The sequence below is a fragment of the Melanotaenia boesemani genome, chromosome 15 (genome assembly GCF_017639745.1).
Source record: "Melanotaenia boesemani isolate fMelBoe1 chromosome 15, fMelBoe1.pri, whole genome shotgun sequence".
Lineage (NCBI taxonomy): Eukaryota > Metazoa > Chordata > Actinopteri > Atheriniformes > Melanotaeniidae > Melanotaenia > Melanotaenia boesemani.
In genome coordinates this window covers 16,849,419-16,866,057 of record NC_055696.1, presented here as the reverse complement: position 1 = coordinate 16,866,057, position 16,639 = coordinate 16,849,419, and the positions used below count along the sequence as shown (strand labels likewise).

Genomic DNA, 16,639 nt, shown 5'->3' with positions numbered 1-16,639 from the left:
ACTGAGTGTCTCTGTTGTGTTGACTCCTGTTTTCCCAACCCTCTGGACTCAGCAGTCTCAGTTTGAGACCTGCTGCCTGGAAGCTGCTTGTCTCCCGCGCTGCTGACAGGATCTTGTCTCATTTGTGCTGGCGTCAGTAATCACCAAAGTGTCGCTGCTGAAGGGCCAAACTAGCGCTTGGGAGTTTGGAGACCGGTTCAGAGTTGTGTTTTGAGACACTTTCATAAGTGCTGAAAGGACAGCGACAGACTACAAAGACTTGGACACCTGTTACCTTAACTCAAGTTAACCTTGACAACTGCCTTGGCAAACTAGAACATATAGTTGTTAAAAACTACTATTTAGGTTTATTAATTGGCTTTAAGTTACAGTCTATACAGATCAGTTTGCTCACACAGGGATTCCAATACAGCAGGGACTCCCAAACAGATCTATACTCGCTCTCTGAGACTAGAAGGTGGGTACAAAATTATTTTACCTCTACAAAAAACCTCAGGTACTGCCACAGTGCCACCTCTGGCCTTATTTCCACTACTGCTCCCTAGCACACAAACACGCACACACACATATACCCAAAGAGACAACACTTCAGCACTAGTTTCACAGTCTCTCTCGGTCACTCGTGCAGAGGGACTCCACCATGGCAGAGCGGAGGGGAAACTGGCAGAAAGAAGAGGACGACCTACCGGTTTATCTCGCCCGACCCGGTTCGGCCAACCAGACTCCCCGGCAGAAATACGGCGGCTTGTTCTGCAGCGTCGAGGACGCCTTTGAGAGTAAAACCATAGACTTTGATGCCCTCAGCGTCGGGCAGAAGGGGTCTCGAACCCCAAGGACCGCCAAGCGAGAGACCCACCAGGAAGAGACGAGCACGGTAAGAGGCGACAAGAGCCCTGCTGGTGTGGAAAGTCCTGCAGCAGATAGCCAGGGATGGAAAGACTCGACTCAAGTCGACATCAGAGTCAGCAGAGGTAAAGAAGTGCTGCAGAACCTCGAAGATGAGAAGGTGAGGGGACTGACTTGCATTTTTCGTCTCTTACTATTTTGGTAGACTTTTCATTTGGGCTAATGATGACTAAAAGATGCAGGGGAAAAATAGCATTAATGTTGGACAAATATGAATTCTGATGTTACTTTTAGTAAGCCCTTGAAAAGGCAATTAGGATGAGTGCAAACTCTAAATAGCCAGTAATTCACAAACTGTCCATCATTCATATACTGTACTTAGAGTTTACAGTATATTCATCTAGGAGAGGCTGGATTTAAGCCAAGTGCATTTAGGAGCTCAATTATACATGGGACTCTTAATAGGACATCCTATACTACCAAAATGAACAGAAACTAGGATAAGACTGTTAGATCTTGTGTCCAAATCTTGACACAACAAAGATGTTATTGAACAGTTTAATGAAACATAAAACTAAACTTTTTTTTCTAAAGAAATTGGTTTTGAAGATGCATGGTAGTAAAATAAAATTAGATGTATCGGTTAAGAAAGTAGAGCAGAAAACTGGGAAACACTGCTGAAGGGCAGGGAGCATGACTGTTAAGAATCGTAGCATGATAAATAAAGGGAGGGGGGCAACAAGTGCTGCTTGCACATTCTTCTTGATGTGCTATTTTTATGTGACTGTATGGTGCAAGCCTGCTGAATACACAAGCTCAAATCCCACTGGCTTGAGAATGTAATACAAATAAATTTGAGAAATGTGATCAGTAGCCTGTAAGTAGAAAAAATGGGTTTAAAGGAAGTTCTTCTTAATAGCTAAGTGCATGTATCTAACATTCAGAACAGATAAAATACACAGCTAGTGTACTCAAATAATATAAATTAGGGCAAAAACAATCCAATCACAAAGCAAAATATTAATTTTAAAGAACTAACCTACATTTTTTAATACTTTACCTCCTTAACAGTTTGTCTGACTTATGGTGAACCACAAGGCTCTGTCCTGGGCCCCCTTCTGATCTCTATTTACATCCTTTCTCTTGGTCAGCTTATTAAAGACCATAATGTAAATAAGCGTTTTAATGCTGATGACACTCAGCTGAACCTGTTGATATAACCCACAGATCCCACAGCAGCCTTGCATGTCACAGCTTTTCTTTCTGCCATTAAGTCGTGGATGGCCTGAAATTAGCTTAAATTCAATAATGTTAAGCCAGAGGCCATTCGCTTAGGTTGCCCAAATTCTTTCAGTTCTGTTGATAATCTTACAGCCTAATAATTACAAATAAAATCACTCAGGGTGCTATGAATCTAGAAGTAATATTTGCTGATTAAAAATATTCCACATGGTTTTTATTTATTCTTGCCTTGATTACTGTATTTCATTGTATTGTGAATTTCCATCGCATCTAAGTTACTTTATCCTTTCTTTTAGAGAGCTTTGTAACTTTAGGAAAGTACTATATAACTAATATATATGTTTTCTTTTTATTATTATTACTTTTCGTGTACACATAATTGACTGTAATAGTTCAGACCTGAAATAAATTTGAATTTGTCCTGAAACAGAGGGCTGTTAAAAGTATTTCAATATAATCTTGATAACTGTAGTTTGGAGTATTTGAGTATAATGTTGCAGTGAGAGTTATTGTTGGTGTACTTTCAGGTGGTTGATAAGTAGTTGTTGTACTGGGTGTGTCTGCTGTAGTATTATGTGGTTCCTGCTGCATTTCTTTCAATGTATTAAATTTCTTTCATTGTATGGCCATAAGATGTAGACACAGGTAATAATGGGTGAGTTCATTTATAAGATATTTTTGCAGCTATACTGGAAGTCTTTAGGAATCTGTGGCAGAAAATAATGCAAACATTTAACGCAGCATTACAGAGTTATGGTATATTATGGTCTGTGCTGACAACCATGCAGAGAAATAAGATGATTTGTTTTAATGTTTCAGCACCACGGAGAGAGACACCAAACAAAGGAAAGTAATGATATATTTGCAATCATTGTGGTAAAAACTAGATCAAAAACTAAATTTGATGACAAGTATAATTAATTCTTATCCTTAATTAAAACCTGCATTATAACCGTGTTTTCATGTTTTTCAAACTGTTCTTTCTACTTCTGTATTATGAGTGAAAAAAGGTCGGAAACATGGTGGCACCTATTCTATTCTACAGTCATTTAGCAGACGCTTTTATCCAAAGCAACTTACATTTGAGAGTAAGAACAACACAAGCAAGAATTCAAACAAGATGGGACGTCATAATTAAGTGATAGACTGCTTTGAGTCCAGTTGGACCCAGGTGCTGTCATGTAGTGCTAGAGGCAGTTTAACAACATACAAACTTACCATAGTTCATATCAAATTGTTTTTAAATATGCAAACTGTTTTGGTAAATTGTATTTATATCAGACACTAAAAACACCTGTACTTTTGGTACACGTACTTTTCATGTCAATTCCTTTTATTATTTAGGGATAAAGGAGACTAATGATTTGCAGTATTCAATGGTGCTTACTCTGAACAAGTTAATTAATTTTCCTTATCTTCACACTGAGATCACTCTTGGGCATCAAAACTGATGACGCATTCTGTCTATGGCTTTGTAATGAACTTATACACATAAACGCACACACATACATATTCTCACACACAAGGAATTTGGCTGTGAGTTGAAAGAGGCCATTAGGCAAAAGGAAGATGACATACATACAAAATCTAATTCTTAAACAGTCAGGGATTTTTATAAGAAGTGAACATTATGAAATGAACCGATATATTTATTAAGTAAATGAAGTATGTTAAAGATTTCTCTGAAATCAATTCACGTCTGTTAGTATGTTTTTTTTTTACTTGAGTTCTGAGGTGTACATCTGAGTTTGTTTCAGCTTTTAGGTTTTAGAGAAAGTAGAGAGCTGTTTAAAAGACACATAGTCAGTACTTTTTATTTCCTGCTGCTTTTACTTGAGAGAGAAACAAAAGGCACATATTCATTAAATAAACCATCCTGCCCCCTCACTAACTTGGTGATAGATCTTTTATTTGACTCCAACTTTGATTCATAGTAGACTCAGCAGCAAGACTCATGACAGACCTGTTGAGACAGATAGGAGATGGATCGAAGCCAAACCAGTCTGTCTATGAGCAAATGTTTTCTTGCAGGTTTTTTTCTCATTTTGCCTAAATGGTTTGAATTTCTTGTTTCCACTCCGATTAATGACCCCCTTTGTTGCAGGTGACAGTTTAGGACAGAGCTGGTGCATGCATCCTGCATAATTTATCTGCATTCATGTTCGTTTAAAAAATTATGTTATCACTGAAATGTGTTATATTTCTCTCACCTTAGTTCTGAATACAGCCCATATCCTGTCTTTAACAGGTGTAATAGTCCACTAGAGTTAGATAAAGTAAGGAGCAAATATGTTTTCCACCTTGTGGCCTAAACCTGAACTGCAATATTACAGCTCCTGAGGGACCCGATGATTCAGCAGAAATCAACACAAGTCAGGCTTTATATGTGTTTTTGCTTGATTTGAAAACTGTTTGAGGACACTGAGTGGACAGCAGAGACAGGATTTGCTTACTTGTGTGATATCACAGACTTAACATTAACCTTGTATTATAAACTGCCTGTTTATGCAAAATGTATGTGAAACTGCTGTTTGTGGAAATCCACTACTTATTTTTCCACATCATTTTTTAAGCACACCAGCCTTACTTTGATATCAATTCATTTCAGTTTTACAAAATGCATTATACTGCTGTTATTGTCTGCCAGTTGTTAGGATTGTTATTTTATTGCCATGGGAAAATAATTTATACACTCAGGGAGATAGAAATAATCATGTGAAATGCTTTAAATCTTTCACCGTGTATTTTTGTTACAGCATGCAGTTGCAATAGTTAATGATAATGATCATAATTGTAGATCATAATTATATCCAGTGAGCTAATTAGTGCAGTGGGCAGCTGCAGTGGAGCAAATAATGGAAAGAGGTGAGCCAGATGTCCTGGGATAAAATCCCATTCTCCTCTTTTTATATAAGTATAAGTCTCTCTCTCACACAAATTATTGACATAAATGTCCAAATATGTACTGACATTTTATTTCTAAGTTTCTCCAAATAAAAGCACCCACTGCTTGCTTAAAGTATCGAGTATAGATGTCAGGATTAACTCCAAACTTTGACACCCGAGCGTAAGTTAGCTGATACAGTGCTGCAGTGTGTTATGGGAAATAAAGGATTTAGTGTTTTAGGAGTGTAATTCATAAAAGCTAACTGTTATTACAAAATGCACGTCTACATTTCTGGACATATTTGTCCATGCTTGCCAGAACCCGTTTTTTTGTACACAAAAAGACATTACATATTATCTAGGGTGCAAACATGATTATTCAGTATCTGTTGTCTTGGATGAAGCTATCAAACATGACTGCTGTTTAATTAATATTGATGTTTCCTGGCCATTTGGGGGGGGGGGGGGGGATTTGCTGGTGCAGTCTTGATGACCTGACAGAGATGCTTCTGCATCCTTGATCTGCCAGTCTCTTGTCTGTCTGTCAGTGTCAGCTGGTTAATGCAGTCTGCAGAGGTAGCAGGACCTGCAAACATATGAGTGTGTTTTTCATGCGCTTTCCAAGGCCTGGAAATGCTGAAGTAATGCCTCGCTGCCATAAAAGGACATGTCAGCATGCAGGCGCTGGGTCTTTGTGGATCCAGAGCAAAGAAAAAAAATGATGAGTAGTCACACACCTTCATTTGTTTTAATTTGTTCTACACACTGTAAATTCTTAAATTGTCTTGTCATTCCAACAAAACACAAACATTGCAAGAATGTAATATATTGTCAGAAAATCTTTTAGCCTTATATTATAAACAGCAAAACAAACAAATAAAACAAAAGTGAAAAATACACTAAATTAAATATTCTAGTTATTGTTTCTGCTCAGACACACACACACACATACACACACACACACACATAGCCACTTTCATTCAAGTGCCTGCTCTCACATGCACATCAGACTCATTATGGCTGCATTAAGGCTAAAGAGGGGAGTGGCAAGTGAAGGGGGGTCCACTTTAGATTCGAACAATAGAGACACATGGTTGGGTGGGGACACACAGGGAACGGGGGGGTATGTGTTTGCAAGACAGGCTGTGTGACAGCTGCTACATTTTGCAAACCAAAAACAACTAAATCTGTATGTAATGATTAGAAAATGTATTTGCTTAATTTAAAACACAAAATAACTTTGTATTACCAACATTATTATTTATTTATTTTTTTGTTTAGGGTGCAGAAAGGATTTTAAACCAGCTTATGAGGATGAGCCATAAAATTATGCTGATAAATGCCACTTCCGCATTTTTTTTTTTAATATTATGGCTCTATATGTTTTTGCCTACTTCATGCGTATGAAATTGCTGTAATGCAGCCAACGACAACTGGATGCTGACCGCACTGAGAGTGCATGATACGCTCAGAGGGGCGCTTCATGTTCTCCAGCTGCTCCACTGCGCCCTCAAGTGGAGAGACGGTGACACTGCGTCTCTCCAATGGAGCCTTCTGAGGGAGGGGCTGGGCGACTGGAGCACACACGCTTCTCTTGCGAGAACACTGAACATCGCACTGACAAGAGGGGCGACCATTCCTTAAAGCTCCCATCCAGGCGAGGGCCGCTGCAGCATCCGTAAAGAGGGACTATCGCATTTTTAAAGCTCGGTTTTAAGAGGTGGAATCGGACAAAGAAATATGTCTTATCAAGGAAAAAAGAACATCCCAAAGATCACAGTGAGTAAAATAGTTATTTCTGCTCCACTGGCTGCAGGAACTTTGATGCGTGCTGTTGCAAATCACTGCGTTAGGGTTGAGTTTTCAGCCAAACCGCGTGATAAAAAAATATATTAAACACCAACTCGATGTGAAAACGTTGGATCTGTCTGAGTACAGGAAGCCGGTGAAAATATTCACATATATAGGCCTATATATATCTGATAGAATTTTATGCACAATAAAATGGCATGACTGGCTGCCATAGCGACAGCCGGGCAGGGGGAAAAGGCGTTTTCTTAAAGGTGTCCTGCATCTTCTTTGTTGAGAGAATCCGTTCCTTGTAGTAAACCTGCTCGCCGATAAAAATCACTGAAATATTTCTGGAAGGAGATGGACGCTCTGCTGTAAGTTCATGGCCTGATTGTGCTAAAAGATCATTCTTTAGGATGTTTTTTTTTTTGTTGCAAATCTATATATAAGCACAGTAAAGTAGCACCATTTTAATTTCTTATTAATTCATTACACACACACATACACACACAAAAGAAATAAAAAAAAGACACAAATGAATGTGGCACATTGAATTAGGAGATTTTTACAAAAATGTGCCCCACCTTTTTGGGATTTTCTGGTTTACACTCATTGATCCATTAGCCATATGGGAGGATATTGACCAGGGATGTTGGCCCCATTTGCAGACCTGACATTTTGATGTGTTTGTCTTCCTTTTACATCAATCCATGGCTTCTACAACATATCTAATTTAGTTTAATGTCAAGTATGAAGCCCCCCTCTTTGCAGACTACACAGACTTGGCTTGTGTTGCAGCAGAGTGAGAGGGAGAGGAGGAAAGCTGAGGAGGGGGAGAATACACACCCATTTGTGATGAGCTGTGATTAGCCAGCCTTGTAGTGTAGAGTGGCGCTCGGTTAGCTGCATCCAGAGAAGGACCAATTCAGGCTCCTGTCAGAGCATAGAGGGTGGGGGGTTGAATTCAGGGCAGGCCGGCGTTTCAGGCAGCTGGGTGGTGGGTGTTACAACTGCAGAGCGGCCTCTCCCACTCCCTCTCCTGTGTGTGTGTGTGTGTGTGTGAGAGAGAGAGAGAGAGAGAGAGATAGAGCCTGAAATGCCTGCCTTCTAGTTTTCATTGTTGCAGCTCAGGCTGCAGTCAGGGGTGTGTTGCTTCACCGTGGGAGAGACAGCCTTTGTCTCATCTCAGCTGAGATGATGTGTGTATGGAGATCTTGTATTTTGCATCTTTTGCATTATGTGCATGTCTTATATGCTAAAATAGGCAAGAGGAGAAGGTCATTACAGGAGCAGACAGTGAAAACTGATCAGTTCTTAGCTTAAAGGATGGGTGCAGCTATAAAAAGATGTTTGTGTCAACTACTTACCGGTATGTCAATCATGTATCTATAGTTACAATCATAAGGGCAGATGCAGATGTTCTGTCTTCTCTTCTAATAACCTGACAAGAAATCATAGCTTTTGTAACTTTGAATTGTTAAGATAAGCAAGCTGTGTGCAGGTTGGCTGCCTCAAGATAGGATATACCAGCTTATTAAAGTTTAATTTTCACTTCAACAAACTCAAAGTTTATTTCCTTATTTATTAAGCGAGTAAGAGCAAGAACATATCCATTTCTTTTCTGTATGCTCTGGAAGTTTCATAGGTTTTAGCAGGGGCCCACAAATGATGTGTATCGAAGGGACAAAGCAGTGTGACCATAATCACGACGCAAAACAAAAGAATGAAGGTAACAACCAAGTTAAACGGGTTGCGGTGGATGGATGTGTCAAGAAAATAATCTAACTTAAGCAAGACATTAATCAGTTTGTTATCGTTTATTTTCTTATGACCAAATTCATTTTCTAACTTTGACCGAACCACAGAAACAAATATCCCCATGAAAGCAGTTATTTAAAAACCATAATCTTTTGCTTTACCTATATTTTGTGCTTTACCCTAACCAAACTTTAACCACAGAACTGCTCCTATTTTCCAGCAGGGTTTGGTTGCAGTGTAGAGATTTTCATGAGAAAACAGCTTTTGTGTCGGGTAATAGCTACAAATTAGATATATGTTAAAAAAAAAAGGGAAAAAAAAGCTGGCCGCTGTCAAAAGAATAGCAAGGCAGGTTTATTTGTAAAGCACACTTCCATTCAGACCATTCAGTTATACAGGTTATACCATACCACTGCCTTCTCTGAACCTCAGCTCATTGCATATGGATTGAGTTAAAATAAAAGAAATTATTGTGGTCTGAAGAATTAAATTATAAAATCCTTTTCTTTTTTTTTTCTTTTTGTTTTTGGAAATCATGAATGCAAGAAAAGAAGAACTAATTTCTAGTATTTGGAGCAACACAGGCTGCCATTGAGATGACACCTTTTTGGTAATGTTGGTGGTAAAATGGCCTGTAGTTCAGACCAGTTTTACCCATGTTAAACATTTGTTTTTCTATTATTAATATTATTATAATTATTATTATTAGAGGGCTTTGTATATTTTAGCAACCCCGTTCGGCATGTATTCTGGCGCTGTTGCACATCTGTACTAAATTTGCCTGCAATTCCAACCAGTTTTGACCAGTTTCACCCATTTAAAATATTTGGATTAATTAAAAAAAGTATGTAATAGTACGTAAAAGTAGTAATATGTTAAAGTTAATGTTGTTAAAATGTTAAGCAGCTGAAATCCCGTGTGAGCATGATTAAAAAGGATAAAAATACAAACATTTCTCCAAGGAAATTTTTCAGATTCATGTTTGTTTGTTGTCTTTGTATTTAGAGATAAATTTATTTTGATTTTAATTTACATTTTACAAAGTTAAACTGTGAAGTGATTAGGAGGGATTGACTCCAGGGTAAATCCAAAATACTTATAATGTAGAACCCTACAGTAAATAGTGTACCTGCTTCTGTTTTATATAACCCTGATCCTCATCCAGGCTTTTTTTTTCTCTTTATTCCCTCATATGTCCGTCCTATTCCAGCTGTTTTCATGTGTCGCACTGCTCTAGTGATTCTGTCAGGTTTCTAGGTGTGGTTCTTCCCATCATACCCACTCACAGCAGCCTCAGTGTTGTTCCAGGCTGCTACATGTCATCAATAATCCCCTCCAGCTGGAATGAGCATCTGTGGGCATGAAACAGACCCAGCAGACAGCCGTTGTGTCCAGGGAGTGAAACCCGCTCCCTCTGTTGACGTGCCACAAAACAGCCTTTGCCCTCACCATGCGGGCTGCAGCAAAGTGGGCAAACAAAATACCCCAGACGCTGCAGTGTGATTCACCATGGCAACGGATATACTGTTGTGGCTGCAGGAAAATGCTGCCTCTGTTGGGTTTTTTGTGTGATTTGACACACACGTAGATTCTGATTCAGACTTCTTGACCGAAGGAGTTTATAATTCAGCCTGTCTGGTCCAGTCCAGATAGTGTTTTTTTGACTCGTTTTTTTTTATCCAGTTGTCATGGTTACATGGTTACATTACCTCAGTCTATCACAAGATCAACATTCCAGACAAGCAGGATTTCTCTCTGACTGTGGTTGGCAGAGGTCTCTATAGTTAATTTAGATGATAAGACTCATTGTTTTCACTTTTCCAGAAAGTGTAAAAAAAAAGTCTGTGCACTTTTGCTTAAAGAGTAAATATTTTTGATTGCTAAGCAACAGGGTTGCAGCAGAGGCACTGGTGCACATTCAAAGATGACTTCCCTATTCCACTGGTCCCCGCCTGCCTCCCCACAACTCCCTCCACCCATGAGGGTCTCTGTCACAGCTAATGGAGGTCTCTTATATCCACTCAACTTCTTTGACCTGCTTTGCGGTTGTGGAGTTTTTCCAGGACCTTTCCGCTAATTAACCACCGTGCCGTGGCTGTTTAGTCATTTGCATCCCACTTTATGAGCGCTTCCCTCTCCAGTCTGACGAAAGTGGAAAAAAGCTGTGTGGGTATCAGCGTAGTAACACAAGAACAACATCCTGCCGTCTATTTTTGATTACCGCTGGCTTGTGTAACAGAAAATGACAGTTTCCTGTACTATGAGAGGCACTTTATTTTGCATGCTTTGTTTTTGTTAGGACCAAAATGACAAGATGTTTTTTCCACCTGAACTTTAATTCACTTTGTTGGTAGGAGTTTAACAGATGAGCTTGTCAGCACTCGTGAGAAGCCAGTTGAGGCAAGTAGAAAGATCTTATCGATGACTTCAAACATTAAAATATATAAATAGATAAAAGCTCTTGGAAGCACACATTCCCAAAACAATGCGGGTCTGTAACATCCATTTAGTCTGCTTAGTTTAACAGAAGAAATTTGTAGTCAATGCATTTTTTGATACTTATAATCTTGTGTAGCAGATTTTAGACAGTTGTAGCGATTTCTTGATGTTTGCATTTAAACTAATCCTTTCCATTGGTCCCTGTTTGAGATTAACTCACAGTTACACACATTACAGCTTGTGCACATAAACCTCTAGCAACAATTGTGTACAGATTTTATCCCTCAGGATCACATATGCATGCAAATTTCTGGCCATTTAAACTAAAGCTGGCATTTTTTCATGTTTCAGTTAGCTATGATCCATCCTTATATTGGACTGGAGTCATTTTTAAATATCTTAACATCTCAGCTACTGTGTTGCATGTAGTTTTTGGCAAGGAAAGTGAGGAGTTAGGGGAGTTTTAATGGACATAATTGCAAATAAAGTTAATAATATAAAGACACAAGTGGGTTTAATTAGACAGATTCCCCATTGTTATGCAAACAAAGGGGAATCTTCAGCTTTACAAAAAAAGGTAACTTGTCTTGATGATGAAGCAGAATAAGCTGAGCAAAAGTGGGTGCTGTTATAGTAACATGATCGACCAATGAAGACATGGTCAGTGGCCCTGGAAGGTCAGATCGTATTAGGATCACCCTGATCATCAAAGCCTGGTGAAGGTCTGCAAGAATCCAAGAACAGAAATGGTTGTTTTACATTTTAAGATGCCTTCTGTTCTTAATTTACTGCATTCAATTAATTTCCAATAGAAAACAGTTGGGGATTCTGTGTGTTGATAACAAAAAGTCCATTTTAGTAGACTCTTTTGTGGGAAATGCAGAGAACCAGTCCATCTGTTTTGTTGGTTTGCCCCAGTCTTGGTCATTTTCTTGTTGTTTAAATCTTTGAAGAAATATACACCAATCTGGAGCTCTATACAATTCCAGACATTCCCTAATCAGCAGATTGGTGTAGTTTGTGATGTCCAGAGTAGCATTTTATTCTCAAACAGTAGATAGACACAGAACAAAACAGCTAGGATGTGTGGTTCTATTCGTGTGCAGTTGTTCTGAAATGTTAAAGACTGTAGATACACATGTTTTCAGACATGAGTGAAATCATAAATAAACAAATATAATTTAAGTCCCATTAGGAGGGAGACATGGATTATAACAGCTGCTAACACCCTATTACACAGTTTTTACCTCTGTTTAGTGTCAGTGGTTAATTAGACAGAAGTCTGCCACTGATTCTGATGTTGACCGAATCTACCTCCTGGAAGCAGCTGTGGTTTTGTAATCCAGTCCGGGACTGTGAACTGGTTGTGTGAACAGCATAGTAGCCAGTTAAAAGCAAAAACTCAGACAGTATTATGAGTGTGGCATGTGTTCATTATGTGGATAGTATACCAGCTTGTTAATGTTGTAACAAATGGTCAGGATTATTCCCATGACCACAGAAGAGCACAGATGGTTTAACTCCAACAATGTGACTGTTACAAAGCCACAAGAGTCGCTTTACACAGGGAGGGGAATGTTGTTATGAAACGCATATATGAGAACTTCCTGCATGTCTGCTCTACATCCACTCGTATATAATAAAATCATATGTGGTGACTGACAGAATCCAGGATGAATGATTTCTAAGAGTTTCTAAGAGTTGCATTATTATGATTTTACAGCTTATGTTGGCCATATGTGTGTGAATATAACACACACAGCATATTGCTGTTTCTGACTGAATGACATGAGACCTGGCAAATGTGACAGTTTGAGGTTGTTTGTAACAGATTTTATGGAAAAACAAAGTCTACATGTAGAGTTATGAAGTGTGATTGAAAAAGTTCTGTGAAAACTGTTTCAGATGTTTGACTACCTCATAGATCTTAGCAGTCCACTGAATGGAAATGAGTCCTGTTCAACCCACCGATAGAGCGCCGGTATATGGAAAACTATTGATGGGTAGATGACTGTGAACTCATCCATGTTGTCAGTCACACGGCTGAAAATGAAAAAATTGATGCGTGTCTGTGTAAAAGTGATTGTATGAGCACGTCAGTGAGTCACCCATGCCGAGGGCACACCCCAGACTGCAGTGCTATAAATCAGATAAAAACTCTTTACTGATACAGTGGATGAAAACAACTGAGTTTCAATCAATTAAAAAATCAGGAAATAGAGAAGAGGAGCTTTGTTTGTCTGTCCTGCTGTCCAGAACCCAGAAGAATTTAGTTCATAGTGATGCAAAAGCAGAGCGAAGCTGCAAAGCCTCGTTTGTTTGATGTTTCAGCTTATTAACTAGTAGCAGTGGTTGAATCTGCAGATTGTTTTATTTTCACCACTGACTAGCTGACCTTTGCCAGATTTGCAAGAGATGTATCAGTTGCTTTGAAGTAAGACTGTATAAGGGTACATCACCTGAACCAGGTCAGTGTATGTCTATGATGTGACACGATCAACAGTAAGATATTTTTGCCAGATTAAACTAATCTCAGTATATTGTCTATATCAGGCTGGACAAGATGAAATAATGCATTTTATTTATGTAAGGCCTTTTATAGCCTTTTATTGTTCTTCCTGAACCTGAGACTTGCCTCAGCAGAGATGCCTGCAGTTTCTTTTGTAAAATAACTAATACACAGACAGAAAAAGGACAAACTCAAACACATGAGGCTGGAAAGAATTGATATTTAGTATTGTTGATTGCATGTTGTGGCCCAGTTGTTTGACCTGTTCTGCGTTGGTGTATTTGAACTTCTGAAAGAGGCAGCACAGAGCGTTGAGCGTTGCTCTGTTTTGAATTGTCTCTGAGTTAATGAGTGACAGTTGCAGGGCTGCGAGCTCAGCAGAATGATCCATGCCGGTGCCGTGTTCCAACCACTGATCGCTGTCGGCTGCCTCAGGGTGTGGTTGCTTGCGGGCTCTGGGCTCAGTTTCACACTACTCCATCACCACGTACATCACCATTCACAACCACACGCACACACACAGAAAGACATGAATACCCACATTGTGACTGTATATGAACTCGATGGATATTATGCGTGTATCCTTTGTACTACAGCTAAAACTAAAACCTTATTATTGTATTTTTCTTTCTTTCTTTTCTGTGCAAAGGAGTAACTGCAGTTTATTACAGTGATGAAACTCTGGGTCCACAGCCAGGAGTGTAAATCACTTCACACATGTGCGGGTGGGAAAATATGGATGACTCTCCTTCTCAGCAGGGCGAGGAACATAGTCCTGCTATTTTAACAGAGTGCAGATGCAGAAATGATGGAGAACTTTTTGAATGCAACCTTATACTTTTATTTTTGAAATAAATCTAGTTGCGTCTGGTATTTGTTGCTCTGTAACTACACTTAAAATCGTTGTACTAAATGTAATCATTCTGTTCATGATAGATTAGAAACCAGACAGTCAATAACCTGACAGATGAAATGTCTCCGAAGAATATTTATCTCTTTCTTTTTTTTTGCTCCTAAAGTTGGCTCTACACACAAAAAATTAGAATAAATTATTTTAACTTTAATTCCACTTTATTTGCTTCCCGGTTTTTAGTAATTTGAGAAGCCGATTCCAACAAATTATTACTTTTCTTGATAAATAACCAAAAGCCAAATTTTTAAATTGATTCATTTAATTAAGAAATCATTTACTTCAAAGATTATTTTTTTGTTAATGAACCATTAAGGAGTTTAAGTAGAAAGAAAAATCTGCTGTGTTGAACATGCACTTTGAAAAATAGTGTACTCAAAGAAAAATATCAAATATAGTGGAAGAAGTCAGTCTTATAAATTTAGAGCTATGTGGTTTAAAACAGTAAGCTTTTAAAATTAATGGGTCCTTGCTTGATTTGTGAATTTACAGTCAAGAGAGGATTAAAATATGTGTGTTTATGACCAAGACTGGCAGCTAATTATCTTTTACAAACATTTTTCATTAATGACTTGTCAGCAAAATGAAACTTCTGGGACAAAAAGTTCAAGTCAGTTCCAAAGTTAAAAGAAAACTAGAATTTTTACAATGGTGTCAGTCTCTCTAGAACCCCAATAAATCCCTGTAGAAATGAACAAGTAAAAAGTTAGTTTCCCAACAAAACAGCTATACAGAGTTCAGTTTACATAACTCACCTGATTACACTGTAAAGCTTAAAACTGTCTATATTAAAAGGTGTGGCTGCTGTCTATAATATTACAGGTTTCTCTAGTTTCATTGCTTGCACTTTATTTCTGCTTTCAAAAATCAAAGATGCCAACATATCAAATACGGTCATTTCTTCTTGGATAGTTCTGTGTAGCAAGATATGAGGGGTGTCAGGTTACTTAAATGATTTGTTCAATAGATCATTAGTCAAAATCTCTTGTTTGAATAATGCTTTCACTTTTTTTCTAAGATCTCGTGCCAAGATATCTTCCTGTGCTCAGTGGATTAAGCATCAGCTTAACAGTTTGCCCAGAAAGCCCCCAACCAGCTGTCTGGTTTCCCATATGCCAACTAACGGTTTCATCTATCCCTGAAGCCCTCCACCCTGCTCCATAACCAGTGGTGCACTCCACCAGATATAAAACCAACAACACCAGACACCTAATTTCCCCTCATATCCAGCATCTCTTCATGTTGCAGCTTGTTGCCGTGACAATGACCTGCAAGAGTTGATCTGGAGTGATGAAGCTGCCCGTTTTTTATGTCTGTGTGGTTCTGCAGCAACGCCCAGTTGGAGGAGGTTGTGAGATGTAATGTAGTAGGCCTCCTCAGATGGGATGCTGCTTTGCAGTTTCATTGTGAAGTGTGAGTGCATCATGTTTGGAGGCTGGTCATTAGTATCTCATGTAGTTGATCCATTTCCTGCCTCGGAAAAATAATAGGCATTCTATGTTGGTGGTTGCACTTTGTCTGTTTGCCAAATGGATTATGCTGAGGACATAACATCCATAGTGGGTTTTGTTGCATAACAAATGCAGAATGAACTTGGATAAGATGTTAATCCCTGGTCAGTGCTTGAAAGCAGCTGCAGCCCTGCTCCCAGCAGCAAAATGTCAGTTTCAAAGATGAAATCACCACTCCTTAAGAAAGTCACCATGTTTAATATTAGATTAGGTTAAGAGTAAAATAAGTTGTACCACAATGTATACCAATTAATGGTTGTTAAATATGTCTACATAGATATAAGTGGCGTTGTTTGAGAAGCTGCCTGATAGTGTGGTCCATAGCTAAACTGTATGTGATGTGTTTGTATGGGACAAGAGTTACAAACATGCCCAGCCTTTAATGACTGAATGAAACATTGTTCATGTCCTCTGGGTTGAAAAAAGAGGGACAAATGCAGCTACAGATAAGAAGAGAAGCACTGTCGGACTCTAAATTTAGCACAGAAAGAGCTGATATTTACCTGACAGTTTTGTTAGCCTTTCTTGGAAGAAAACTGCAATGAACCATTTTATTCCCCCCTCCCCTCTTCCTCTTCTTGTCTCTCCCTTCCCCCCAAATTTTCCTCACAGAGCGACAGGCTTCTGATCAAAGGCGGGAGGATTGTGAACGATGACCAGTCCTTTCATGCTGATATCTACATGGAGGATGGCCTCATTAAGTAAGTTCTCCACTCACCTTTTTAAAAAGTTTATTTCTATTATCTT

At 38.8% G+C, this 16,639-nt stretch overlaps 1 protein-coding gene across 4 annotated transcripts in view; it reads left to right on the top strand.

The window, feature by feature from the left end:
• Nucleotides 1–628: 628 nt before the first annotated feature.
• Nucleotides 629–16,639, top strand: part of dpysl3 (dihydropyrimidinase like 3) — a 38,184-nt gene continuing 22,173 nt past the window's right edge. For 2 of the 4 annotated variants that reach the window (XM_042008701.1, XM_042008700.1), the window contains exons 1-2: nt 629–1,006; nt 16,505–16,593. In XM_042008701.1, coding sequence (XP_041864635.1) covers nt 641–1,006; nt 16,505–16,593 — 455 coding nt within the window. In that variant the 5' untranslated portion in view covers nt 629–640. Of the gene's footprint in view, nt 1,007–6,567; nt 6,754–16,504; nt 16,594–16,639 lie in introns of those variants that run through there. The other 2 variants (XM_042008699.1, XM_042008698.1) reach the window with 2 other exon arrangements.